Raw genomic sequence first — 12,550 nt, 5'->3', positions numbered from 1 at the left:
TGGGCTACAGGATGGCCAAGCCAGCCAATCAGAGACAATGAGTTTCAATTCATGGACTTCTGTTGGAACCATTGAGAAGTCTTCTCTTTCCACTGGACAGGTTGTAGGCTTGGAGCTTCTAGAAGCCATCTCACTGCCAGCAGGGGAAAGCCTGCCTGAGAATGATGCCAACAGAGAGAAAAGCAGAGCTGATAGGAGAGAGAATATTTGCAGAGTCCTGGTGGCACTTTTGGATCCAGCCATCCCTGAAGCCAGCTCCACCCCTAGACTTCTGTTATTGAGTCAATAGCTGCCCCTTTTTCCTTCAACAAATTTGAGTTGTATTTCTGGTGCCTTCAACTCTAAGAGTCTTGACTGACGCGAACTTCTGATACGAATGTTCAAAAATCTCTACAAAGATGGCCCATCATGCCCATAGGCAAAGCTACATGAATTAAGAAAACATACGGTTTAAACTATACCTTTACAAAATCCAACTGGAGCTAGAATCGTTTCCTGAATAAATATATTTCATAGCAGTACCCAGGCGACCAACTATAATTTAACAGAGACACAAAGTACTAAAATAAAGAAATAGTTTATTTTATTTTACTCTTTCAGCCATGAGGTCCAAGGAAATGCAAGTTCATGGAAATTAGAAATAACACTGAAGTGTGGATAAGACCAGCTTTGAGGTTGCATGGAATCAGCCGAATGTGATTGTCTGGAGTGATTTCTGGCCATCTCAGTTTGCCAAGGCAGGTGTCCCATTTTGTCTAGCCCATGTAACAGTGTCTGTGGTAACTGTCCAGGTTGAAGAAAGTTGTCATAGAATGGTGACACCCAGACAACTGGAATGTTTACAGTACTCAAAGCAGAACAGTCAACATTACTGAGTGATACACACCATCTGTTTATCACTAAACCAGAGTAATGCACTCCTTCATTTGTTCACTCATTCATTCATGCATTCAATGAGTATTTATTAAGCACCTACTATGGACCAGGAGGCACCCTGGTAAATGCTGGAATTACAAAGATAAAGATTAAGGCACAGACTCTGCCCTCAAGGAGCTCCCAGTCTAATCTCACAGAGAGATGTGGAAATGGAGACAATGCATCATGAGAAGAACTGACAACAAAAGTCGGTTCAAAGTGAGACCCAACCACAGATGCATCTCCTACAGGTTCCATGGTAAAGGTGTGAAGCATTCCTCCCTCTTTTCTGAATAATGAACACTTGGCAAAGCTTTAATCAGTCTTTTGGTTCCAGTGTTACAGTGGGGACCCACAGCATTATGACAAGTTACAACAGACCCAGAATGGTGATCGGGTTCCCACTGTTGGACACTTAGGGGAGACACAGTTTGTCATTGCAGAGTGGGTGACCACTGCTGAGTCTCAGCCCTTCACTCACTCAACAAGTCCTTACTGAGGCGCCATCACATGCTCACTGCTCCCAGACTGCCTCCAAGGCTGATCAAGTGGGCCGCTCTGCCCTTGGCATATGCCCTCAAGGTCTGCACCCACTTAGCCAGACGCCGGTTTGTGGTCTGGAGGGTCCTTGAAGGAGAGTTCCTTCTCTTCAGCTTTCAAACCTAAGCCTTAACATTTCAAGGCCCACTTCTTCCTCTGGAATGACTTGTTTCTCATTTGTCATTTGCGATTTGGGTGAAAAGGGGGAATGTGTAGCTCTTGCTTAACAAAGGACATGATTCACGTTCTGTACAGCGTGCAAACATCCTGCCACAAGCATTACAAAGAGGAGCAAAGAAAGTGCACCCTGCCACCCTCTCCTTTCTCTCTCTCTTTCTCAGACCTATGTTCTCGTTGACGTGTTGACTGGCATTAAATGAATTCGAGATGTGACTTTCAGCTTCTGAGTCACACTGTGTATCAAGTTACGCCAATAACAATGAAGGGTGGTTTTATAAATCTGTGTCTTAATGCTTTTCACAGTTTGGCTTTGCAGAGGTTTAGTATTAAGCAAAAGTCTCCTCCCCATACCCCTGCCTTCCACGAATGTTCCCTGAGACACACTCTTCCTTCTTGCTCATGTAGCAAACACAACAATCCGGAATCGGTGAGGTTTTCCCATTAGTCTCTCACCTCCTCTTCACTCTGCTGCTCTAAGGCTTCTGATTTCTAACCTGCCTTGATGAATCCATCTCACCTGGAATCACACCCACTTCTGACTGCCAATCAGCAGCGGGGTAAAAGCTGCAGCCCTGTGCGCAGGGAGGCCCACGGGGGGCAGAATTTCAAAACTGAGGTTATCATGTCCACTTAGAGTTAATGTGCATAGTGGTATTAAGGCCTTTTGCTAGAAGCATTTTGCTTAGTTCATCTAAAAATCAGAGTAACTTAGTGTTAATTTATTAACTAAATCTTTGTGATGATCATAAACTGAATTTTATAAATCCCCTTGTGGTATAAAATTATACAGTTCAGTCTCCAAAAATGAAATTTAAAAATGATTATCCCCTGATTTTACATTTTAGTGAATTCCTCATTTAGTGTATTTCCATAAATCACTCGCACACAAAGAAAAAAACAAAACGGAATCTATAAAAATAGGAGTTGTCCGCTTTCTATGACACCTTATCTTTTCTGTAACGAATTTAATATAAAAAAGTGCATACTTGGAAAATTATTAAAAAAAACATTGCTACAATGTCATAAATGCTCCACATTCTCTAGGAAAACATACCTTTGAAAATAGTACAACCATTGGGAATCTTAATAAAATGCAAGTCCTGGATGTGCCACAGACCCATTCCACTAGGGCAGCGTTAAAACCCTGTCCGTCCTCTGTACCACTTCTAGAAATTGTCCGTGACTTTCATCGACTGCGATAGGATTCCTCTTTCTTCAAATGGCACCATTGAGTTCTGTAGATATCCTTAGGGTGACACTCTATTAGAAAAAAACGAGGTTTAAAAGAAGGTAAACAATTCCAGTGCCAGTTATGGAACTCCCGACAGCTTTGTCCCCCCTCAGACATGATCTCACTATGGTTTGTGCTGAGCTTGAGGGTCCTGAAGAATTTTCTTGGCTTTCTATATCCTTTTAGCTAAGCATTCACTTGTTTCAATATGTAATATTTTCCTTCCTGCCAGATCTGATAAGGTCCTACCTTCGGTCTGCCTTGGAAACATTTTTCAACAACATACTTCTGTTTTTTACAAAGACATTATTTCCTATTATTTGGAACTAGTAAGTGAGACTGCCTCAAAAAGAAAATAACCAAGATATATGACTATAAGCAACAAATGGCAGAGGACATATGAAACTTTCATTGTTTGGGAGCGCTGTTAAAGACTCTTTCCTTTGGGAATAACTAAGTTGCATGATTCTTAACATATTTTTTCAAACACGTAAGGGTAAAATGAAAGAAAGACAGCGCTCTTATTTTGTTAAATGTAAGAAATTTTCCACGGATTTTAATAATCCTAATCATCAGCAACTTATAACATTTGAATTGATAAATACCTACCTGGAAATCTTGGACAAATGTTAGGAAGTAGAAAATAAAACCAAAGGCCACTGTCCATTCACAGATCGCACTCACTACGTGATAAACATAATCCTAAGAGCAATAAGAAAGAAAGAGAATTTAGCCTAAATTGATTCACTTTAGTGTATGTATTGAAATAATAATGAGTGGGTCAGGCCAGAGGAAAAAGCTGTCCAGGGAGCACAAACCAGCCCCTTGAGGTGACACAGTCAGCAAGGCCACATCGATGAACATCAGGGCACCTACCCAGTGAGAACAAGAATGCAATTATCCGGAAAATTCTTTCCAGCTCTCACACACCCTGGCTTTCAGATTTAGTCTATGTAACTTCAAAAGGCAAACTAAAGACCACAAAATGGCTGAGACTGGGAACCGAATTTGGACTCAAAAGAAAAAAGAACTTTCCATACAAACCCTGACTTGCTATCCCACTGTTGGGAATCCCAATGTTGAAAGGCACGCTTAAAAAGCATCTATTCAGCGTTCATCTAGTTACTCCAAAGAATGAGTGTCTGGATCTAGAGAAAATTGGCTGACTATCACCACTGGGTTTTGTGTTTCTCTGTGACTATAGAAAATGTCAGTTCAGAAAATAGTTCTGCTTAACATTATTAGGTAAACACAGCTACAAAGCAAATGCTAATAGGTCATCTACGTGTTAACTGACTCTGTCTTCTTGGGGGAGGAATGAGAGAATGGAAGGCAAGAATGAGAATGGCTTTAATGGGCAGGGAACAAAGTCAGCTGCTTATGGAGGCCAGGAAATTAATCAAAATAAATGAAACTGATGGTTGCAAAAAGAGAGGGAAGATGGGGAGCCCATACCTCATCAGATCAATTCCATTTTCACCAAATGGGAAAATATGACCCCAGCGTTGCTTTGAGAGAGAGAAAAGAAGCACGCGCATGTGTGTATGTGTGTGTGTAATCTCCTGATCTTTAAAACCTGGAAACTACTTTAAAAGCGTTTTCAAACAGCATCTAAGTCAAAAATGCGCATCTGCATTCTGACTTTAGCCTACATGCCACATTAGGCCCATGGACTGTCAGGTTGCCCCCCTGACTTCAAATAATGACGTGGGTTTTTTTCCTACTTCACTTTCTGCTCTGCTATAGGTCACAAGTGTGAGTAAACAAATGTGCTGGGTTGCAGGTTGGTTCCATGGTAACAGTCATTTTCTTTGATTCAGTTTTCATCCACAAATATTTAAGTGAGAGGCATCAAACTCTCACAGGCACCACCCTCACTCTCCCCACGGACACCCACATCCGTCCCCTGTTCTCATCCAGCTCACCCTGGGGAGAACCTGACCAGCCTTCCTTAGTGGGTAGAGAACAGAGGCCACCTCCTTTTGGTGACAGCACCATGGGATCCACGCCATCCTATATCATCCCTGGACAAGGAAGATGGTTTACAAAGCTAGAAGCAGAACTGGGGGTGAGGGGGTGGAATCTCTTTAGCATGATATTGATATTAATGAAAGTGCACTGAACAGGAATCCAGACTTCTCCAGCACACGCATGTGAATGCAGGCGAGCCTCTGATCTTGTTCTGTGTAAAATGAGACAATGACATTATAATTCCCGCCCTCCCCACCAAGTAAGACAATTCATAGGAATGTGCTGTGAAAGCTCTAAAGTTCCACCAAAGTTTGGGGCAGCACCTAAATGATTTATCTATTCAGTGAACTAATGTAAAGGGTTTTCTCTGCATTCGCTGATATTGGGAACAGAAGGCAACACAAGAGGGACAAGGTGTTTTATGGAGTGAGTAGAAAAACGGGGACTTTTCACATTTTTAAGATAGAAAATGAAATGAAAAAAGATTTTTAACTGTCTGGGGATACACTTTGATGAACCCGTCCAGGCAGCGAATTCATTTGATTTGCGGTGGAAGGTCTCCCCCAAGTGGTTAAAAAGTAAAGTACACTTGAGGTTGCTGTGCTGTGAGGCCTCACTTTCAGGAAGCACTTTGTTTTTAATGTCCTTCCGGTCATTCTCTTCCTCAGCATCTTTAGTCTCTCCCTTGTCTCCTGCAGTCTTCCATCACGTGCTAGAATTCTCTATCTTGGAAAATCCTTCCTCTGACCCTGCTGTTGCTTCTAGCCACCATATTATTTTTTCTGTGCCTCTCGCTTCCAAACATTCGGTTGATAGCTGAATGAACGAACCACTCCTCTCACCGTTTCTTTACCCTCCTGCAATTGGCTTCTAAAGCCGACATTTTACTGAAACTGTCGTTTGAAAAAAACCTCAGTAACTCCACCTGCCCCTTGGGAAAAAAAAACTCCCCTTCTCTCACTAGCTTTCTTCTCTCCTGGGGCATCCTTGACCTTCCCGTGTGGCATCTAGATGAACCACCACTGTAAGTATCTAATGGCATGAGCCCATCTCAGTTCCAAACATTCCGTCCCGTGTGTGCTGATGTCTGGTCTGGAAATCACTGGCCACTCTCCCCTGTGCTCTGATGGCTATCAATCCCACCATAGGTCTAGGCCCACGAGTCTAACCTGACATTTCTCCTTGATGTTTCACTGTAGCCTCAGAGTCAACAATTCTGAAACGAAACCCATCCACTTCCCCCTGTGAAATCATTTATTTCTCTTAGGGACCTTATCTCTCTCTGTTCATGGGAACCAATTCTTTGGTTCACCCAAGATAAAAACTTGGAAGTCATCTTCAATTCATCATGTCCTTTCATTCTCATATTATTTGCCAGTGCCTTGTCACATACTGTCCCCCTACTACTGCCAATCTAGGCTAATCTTGATTTGAGATCTGAACTGGCAGAACCGCCTTCTCCCTGCCTTCCAATCTCCTGGCTCTCCTCTTCAACCCATCACAGGTGTTGCTTCTGAATAATATTCATCCAATAATGGTCTCTCCATTTACCTTCCTGTTCAAAAGCCTTTAAAGGCTTACTCTGGTCACCTAAGTCAAGTCTGCCCACCTCTTAAAGCCTTCCACAAACTCCTTCCCCTTAAATGTCTGACCTCTCTTACTTAATAGATGGTTGAAGTGCTTAAGAGAGAATTAGGAATTCAAAATTTTGAAACTAATCCCAGGAACCATTTGGGATTATCCTGATAGCTAATTATAACACAGGCATTGCCAAATAATTGGACAGTAAGTTAATGTTATGCCATATTTACTCCATATTTCGTACCTTGTTCTAAGAAATGGCAGTGATTCTTTCTAGGTTTCACCCAACCATAGTCGCACATAACCAGCTCGACAATCAGATTCAAAACAACTTAAACCTTACCTTTTCTTTCGGATTCCATTCCAGCTTGGTTATAGAAATGAGTGAAGCACAGGCGATCACTAAGAAAAGGAAACTGTCAAGGAAACTACACAAGAAAATAGGTCCCTTTAATGCCAAGACTAGATTATTCTTCCAATGATCTAATCATAGACAGTGTTAAAACGTTCCACCTCATGCCCATTACGATGGCTACTATCAAAAAAACATGTGTTGGCAAGGATATGGAGAAACTGGAACCCTTGTGCACCATTGGTGGGAATGTAAAATGGTGCAGCCACTGTAGAAAACGGTGTGGAGATTCCTCAAAAAATTAACCATAGAATTCCCATATGACCCAGCAGTTCTGCTTCTGGGAACATACCCAAAAGAATTGAGAGCAGAGTCTCAAAGAGAGATTTGCACACCCATATTCATAGTAGCATTATTCACAATAGCTAAAATGTGGAAGCAACCCAAGTTCCATTGACGAATGAATAGATAAGCAAAATATGAATAATTTTTGTATGTATACATACAATGGAATCTTATCCAGCCTTAAAAAAGAAAGGAATTCTGTAATATGCTACAACATGGATGAACTTTGATGAGATTATGCTTGGTGAATTAAGCCAGTCAAAAAGACAAATACTGTATGATTCCGCTTATATAAGGTACTTAGAGTAGTCAAAGTCATGGAGACAGAGAGTAGAATGATGGTTGCCAGAGGCTGGGGGGAGGGGGTGGGGGGGTTATTGTTTAATGGGTATAGGTTTTCAGTTTCACAAAATGAAAGGAATTATGGGGATGGATGGTAGTGATGGCTGCACAACAATGTGAATGTATTTAATATCTCTGAACTATACACTTAAAAATGGTTAAGATGGGGCCGGCCCTGTGGCCAAGTGGTTAAGTTCTCGTGCTCGGCTTCGGCGGCCCAGGGTTTCGCCAGTTCAGATCCTGGGTGCGGACATGGCACCGCTCATCAGGCCACGCTGAGGTGGCGTCCTGGGTGCGGACATGGCATCGCTCATCAGGCCACGCTGAGGTGGCGTCCCACATAGCACAACTAGAAGAACCCACAACTAAAATATACAACTACGTACAGGGAGGATTTGGGGAGAAAATGCAGAAAAAAAAAAAAAGAAGAAAAATGGTTAAGAGAGTAAATTTTATGTGTATTTTAGCACAATAAAAATATTTTGCAATGCTTAACACTTCTCTGTTTCTCAAAATAAAAGAAGCAGAAAGCATAGAAGATTTCATTACCATACTTCTGTTTGTAATAGTTTTCAAGTTCTTAATCATTTCATTTATTTGTTCTTTAGTTTCATCTTCTGGGCACCAGGTACCACACTGCAGGAGAAGGTGGGGGAGGCAGAGAAAAAACCCTGGCCAAACAGACTTGGTCTCAGCTGCAGAAACATCCCAGTCTTGCTGGGCAAAGCCCAGGGAATATGCCAAGTAAGAGAAAAGAATAGGGCCCAGTGATGAGTCAGAGGGAAAACTATTAATTCAGAGCGGAATGGGGTTTGGGGTGTCAGGAAGGCTTCACTGAGTTGAGCTTAATCTAAGTTGTGAGGTTTGAGAAGCTCTCCAGAACAGCGCCATCCCACAGAAATATAATGCTGGCCACATGCGTCATTTTAAATTTTCTACTATAGTAGCCACATTTAAAAAAAAACTAAAAAGAGCCAAATGAAATTAATTTTGATAATATATCTCACTTAACCAAATATATAAAAAATATTATCATTTCAACATGTGATAATATAGAGAATTATTAATAAGATATTTTACATTCTTTTTTTCTTATAAAGTCTCTGAAATCTGGTGTGTGTTTTAATGCAGCATGTTTCAATGCAGACAAGCCATGTTTCAAGTGCCCAATGGCCACGCGTGGCTGGCTAGTGGCTACCCTTTTGGATGGAGAGCGCAGCTCTAGAAAGACAAGGGGGAGGAGGATAATCCAGGGAGGAGAGCATGGAGCAAAAGCAGAGAACAGGAAACAGCCAAGTCTAGGGGAGAAAACGTAAAAGATGAGGTCGAAAAAATAGGCAGTCTCAGGCCATGTGTCTCAAGCAAAGGAAGCTGGACCCTGAGCTGTTTGTGATTCCATGAAGGCTTGTGAAAGCTCAGGAAGCAGGATACAAGACAGATGATTTAGCAGGGAGGGCTTAGAAGCGTGATTCCACAAGTGCTTCGCTGTGTGCCACAGTTTCTCCAGTAGTCAAATGAGCCCATTTCACAGAAATATTACAGTAAGGAGTAACGAGGACATTTTAAAGATGCTTTGAAATCTTTGTAAGGAAATATAAACACCACGCTAATGTTTCAGACAAAAGACTTGTTCAAATGGATGAATTTGTACGAGTGAATTTGATAGAGGGACATACCCTGTTTGGTGTGGCTCCTAAGAACAGTCTAGAAAGGGAAACTATCAGTCTGTGAAACTCTGATGACTGAAATGTTTATTCTGCTAAAACTCCCTCTGATTTTAATATCTAGGGAAGTGTCTCCAAACCTGAAGCAGGGAAAGGTTTCCTACATCAAGAAACTTTGCTTGTAACACTATAAACACTTTTATGAATTTTACAACGAACCCGAGCTAATTTTCAGGAGCTGAATTTGAAGAGAAAGCATGAACATCTTCAACCCATAAATAGGACAAGAAAACTGAGAAGGAACTATCTTAGAAATCAAGGTATATAGTTATTTGGTTGTTAAATTTCTCAACACTAGGATTTGGTTCCTCTGTGCTTGGAAACTTTATAATTAAAGATTTCCTTCTCAAAGATGAAAAAAAAAAACCCAAAATCATACTTAGACTTCACATTTTATATAGCTCCTACTTTAAAAGAGAAATGCAATACTTAATGTATAGAAGTATATGGTGGGTTTTTACTCAAGCTTGCCCACTTTATTCCACCACCCAACCCAGACTAGTGAAATTGTTGCTAATTAAATAGTTCCTATTTTCCTACAATCTGACAGTAACACCATTTTTTAATGACTGTGCAGCTTTCTCTCACATGACCGCAGATGGTATTTCGAAAGATGGGGAATTTTCCACCCCTCAAAGACCACATCGTTTTTATTCTCTTTGTTAAATACATCTAGAAAGAAAGAGAGAAAGAACAAGCTTTCATTTCTTCTAAATCAGAATATACAAGCCTGACAAATTCATATTTTCTTTTCACATTGTTGAATTAGAAAAGGAAATGAAATTTCATTTTGAAAATGAAATCAGTGATAAAAAGAAAGATACTAAGTGTATTTTAATTGACTTAGAAATAAATGATACAGAGCTTTTCAAAACCTCTGAATAAGGATGAGTAAATTAAACAATCGAATGTGGGGAGAGGGGAGAGTCTGGCCTCTTGGGCCTCCACGGGGCTATTACTTTAAGGACAATATCAATATTTGGTGTCTTTAACCAAGCACTACAAAGAAAAATAAATATTTTCACATGGCTCATGAAACTGATCCTGCGGGAGGAAAGTAAACAGACACTGAAGTGTTCTAACATTCTTCCGTTCTCCTTTCACAGAATTCTTTTCCCCAAAGGTTCCTTTGATCCAACCAGACAATGTTGAGACATTTTCTTAATGATTTACACCTTTCTCCCAATTGTTCTTCTGAAGCATGTGGAAATTTGGCTTTTAATCTTTGCTTTTTTCATGCTTTTTGGGGGGGACAGGGTAGGGGGAGGGTGTCAAGCTTGTGGGGACACTGACAAATGTGAAAAGGATACTGGGGATGACAGCAGCGCAGGAAATGGCAGAGATGGCCAGCCGGACGTGGCACGTGGAGAGGCTGTTCCACTGGGGACACGATTTGTAAGAGATGATGGATTGCAGGAGCGTGTACACGACACCGCAGACGAAAGCCAAAAGGGCGCCGCCGTCGTGGACCACGGGGACAGCTAACTCCTAGAGAGAAAGGCACAAATGCGTGTAACTCCGCATGCGTCCGTCCACATCAGGCCCTGATTACGCACTCAGGCTGGGCTACTCAAAGCCCTGTCGTCACCGGGGCACCCACCGCTTCTTAGAAAATGTGGCTGCTTGTGGAAAACTACCACGAGCAAAGCCTTCCAAACGCTGAAGTGCACGCTAAGCACTCGGTCGCTCCACAGCAAACTTGGGCCCACGGGACGAGGACAGCGTGACATCTACCTTAGAGTGGGGAGAGTTGGGTATGGTGAGCTTTGGAGTCTGGCTGACCTGGATTAAAAAACTCAACTCCACCGCTAGGCTCTGTGACCTCAATTTCTGTATCTGTAAAAGGGGCATGATAATTTCTGCCTTGCAAGTTTGCAGTGAAGATTATAGGATAAATTTCATATAAAAGTACACGACTTGTTCCATGAAAGTGTCAAGGGTAGCTTGGGGGTTTTTAGGCTCCCTGCTCCCCAATAATCTCTATTTGTCCCTCCCAAGCCATCCCAAATGAACACACAAATCTAAGTAAAATCACTGTGCTTGTGATGCAAAGGCAACTTCAAATCAGGTCTCCAGCCCCCACCATCCTCCAAGCAGCCATTTCAACCAGAAGGCAGCCCTTAGGCCCAGTCTAGGCAGAAAGTCTGGTGTTGACCCAAAATATGCTCATAACTGACTGACAAAGGAGACTTACTTTGTCTCCTTTCAAATATGCAACAAGGGCCCTCCTTCCAGTATAACAATGACGTTTAGATTGAACAACTGAGTCTCCACTTGAACTTGAAAACGTGAGCTTTGCAAAGGGGCAAGTTAAAGTATTGTCCAAGAGAGCCTGGGTTTGGCCCCTGGCCCCTGCTGGCCCCAATTCACTGTCCACAGCCCTTCCTCCAGGACTTTTCTTTGCCCTGGGCCACCCAGGTTTCCCCACAATCTTAACGTTCTCCATCCAGACTGTTCATGAATAAGCTAATGTTAAATCTTTATTCTCCGCATGGGAAAAAGAGATTTTTAAAAAAACCAACTTTTAAACTTATTTTCTAAGGAAATTTTTTTCCTGGTATCAAACCTGGGAATATAGGGGAAAATCCACTGCTTGATTTGTGTTATATTCAAATATGGCTGCATTAACATTCTGCAACATGGCATATCAATTTCTCATTTATTAGGTATAGATTCTGTATTCCTAGGATACCTAGCATGAGTGTGTAGATTTAGGGAAGCTATATACGAAAAATAAAATACATTCTGGTCAGCCCTGTGGCCTAGTGGTTAAGTTCAGTGTACTCCGTGTTTCAGTGGCCTGGGCTTGGTTCCCAGGCATGGACCTACACCACTCATCGGCAGCCGTGCTGTGGCAGTGACCCACAGATGAAATAAAGGAAGATTAGAACAGATGTTAGCTCAGGGCAAATCTTCTTCAGCAAAAAAAAAAAGAAAGAAAGAAAGAATGGTTAAGATGGTAAATTTTATATTACATGTATTTTACCATAATTAATAATCTAAAGGAAATGAAATCATTGTCTCAAAAAGATACATGCACCCCTATGTTCACTGCAGCATTATTCACGATAGCCAAGACATGGAAACAACATAAGTGTCCAAACGGATAAAGAAAATGTGGTATATATACAATGGAATATTATTCAGCCATAGAAAAGAAGGAAGTCTTGCCATTCGTAACAACATGCATGGACCTTGAGGGCATTATGCTAAGTGAAATAAGTCAGACAGAGAAGGACAAATACTGTATGATCTGGCTTCTATGTGGAATCTTAAAAAAAACTGAACTCATAGATTCAAAGAACAGACTGGTAGTTGACAGAGGGTAGGGGGTGGGAGAAATGGGTGAAGGTGGTCAAAAGGTAAAAG

General features: G+C 41.6%; 1 protein-coding gene across 1 annotated transcript in view; it reads right to left on the bottom strand.

The window, feature by feature from the left end:
• Positions 1–561: 561 nt before the first annotated feature.
• Positions 562–12,550, bottom strand: part of DRAM1 (DNA damage regulated autophagy modulator 1) — a 39,031-nt gene continuing 27,042 nt past the window's right edge. The window contains exons 4-7 of the mRNA XM_008517636.2: positions 10,492–10,669; positions 6,762–6,820; positions 3,476–3,568; positions 562–2,895 (exon numbers count right to left, since the gene is read on the bottom strand). Of these exons, the coding sequence (XP_008515858.1) occupies positions 2,851–2,895; positions 3,476–3,568; positions 6,762–6,820; positions 10,492–10,669 (375 nt within the window). The 3' untranslated portion in view covers positions 562–2,850. The remainder of the gene's footprint in view (positions 2,896–3,475; positions 3,569–6,761; positions 6,821–10,491; positions 10,670–12,550) is intronic.

This window comes from Equus przewalskii, chromosome 29 (assembly GCF_037783145.1).
Source record: "Equus przewalskii isolate Varuska chromosome 29, EquPr2, whole genome shotgun sequence".
In the NCBI taxonomy this organism is placed as follows: Eukaryota; Metazoa; Chordata; class Mammalia; order Perissodactyla; family Equidae; genus Equus; species Equus przewalskii.
This window is presented reverse-complemented; position numbering and strand designations above follow the sequence as displayed.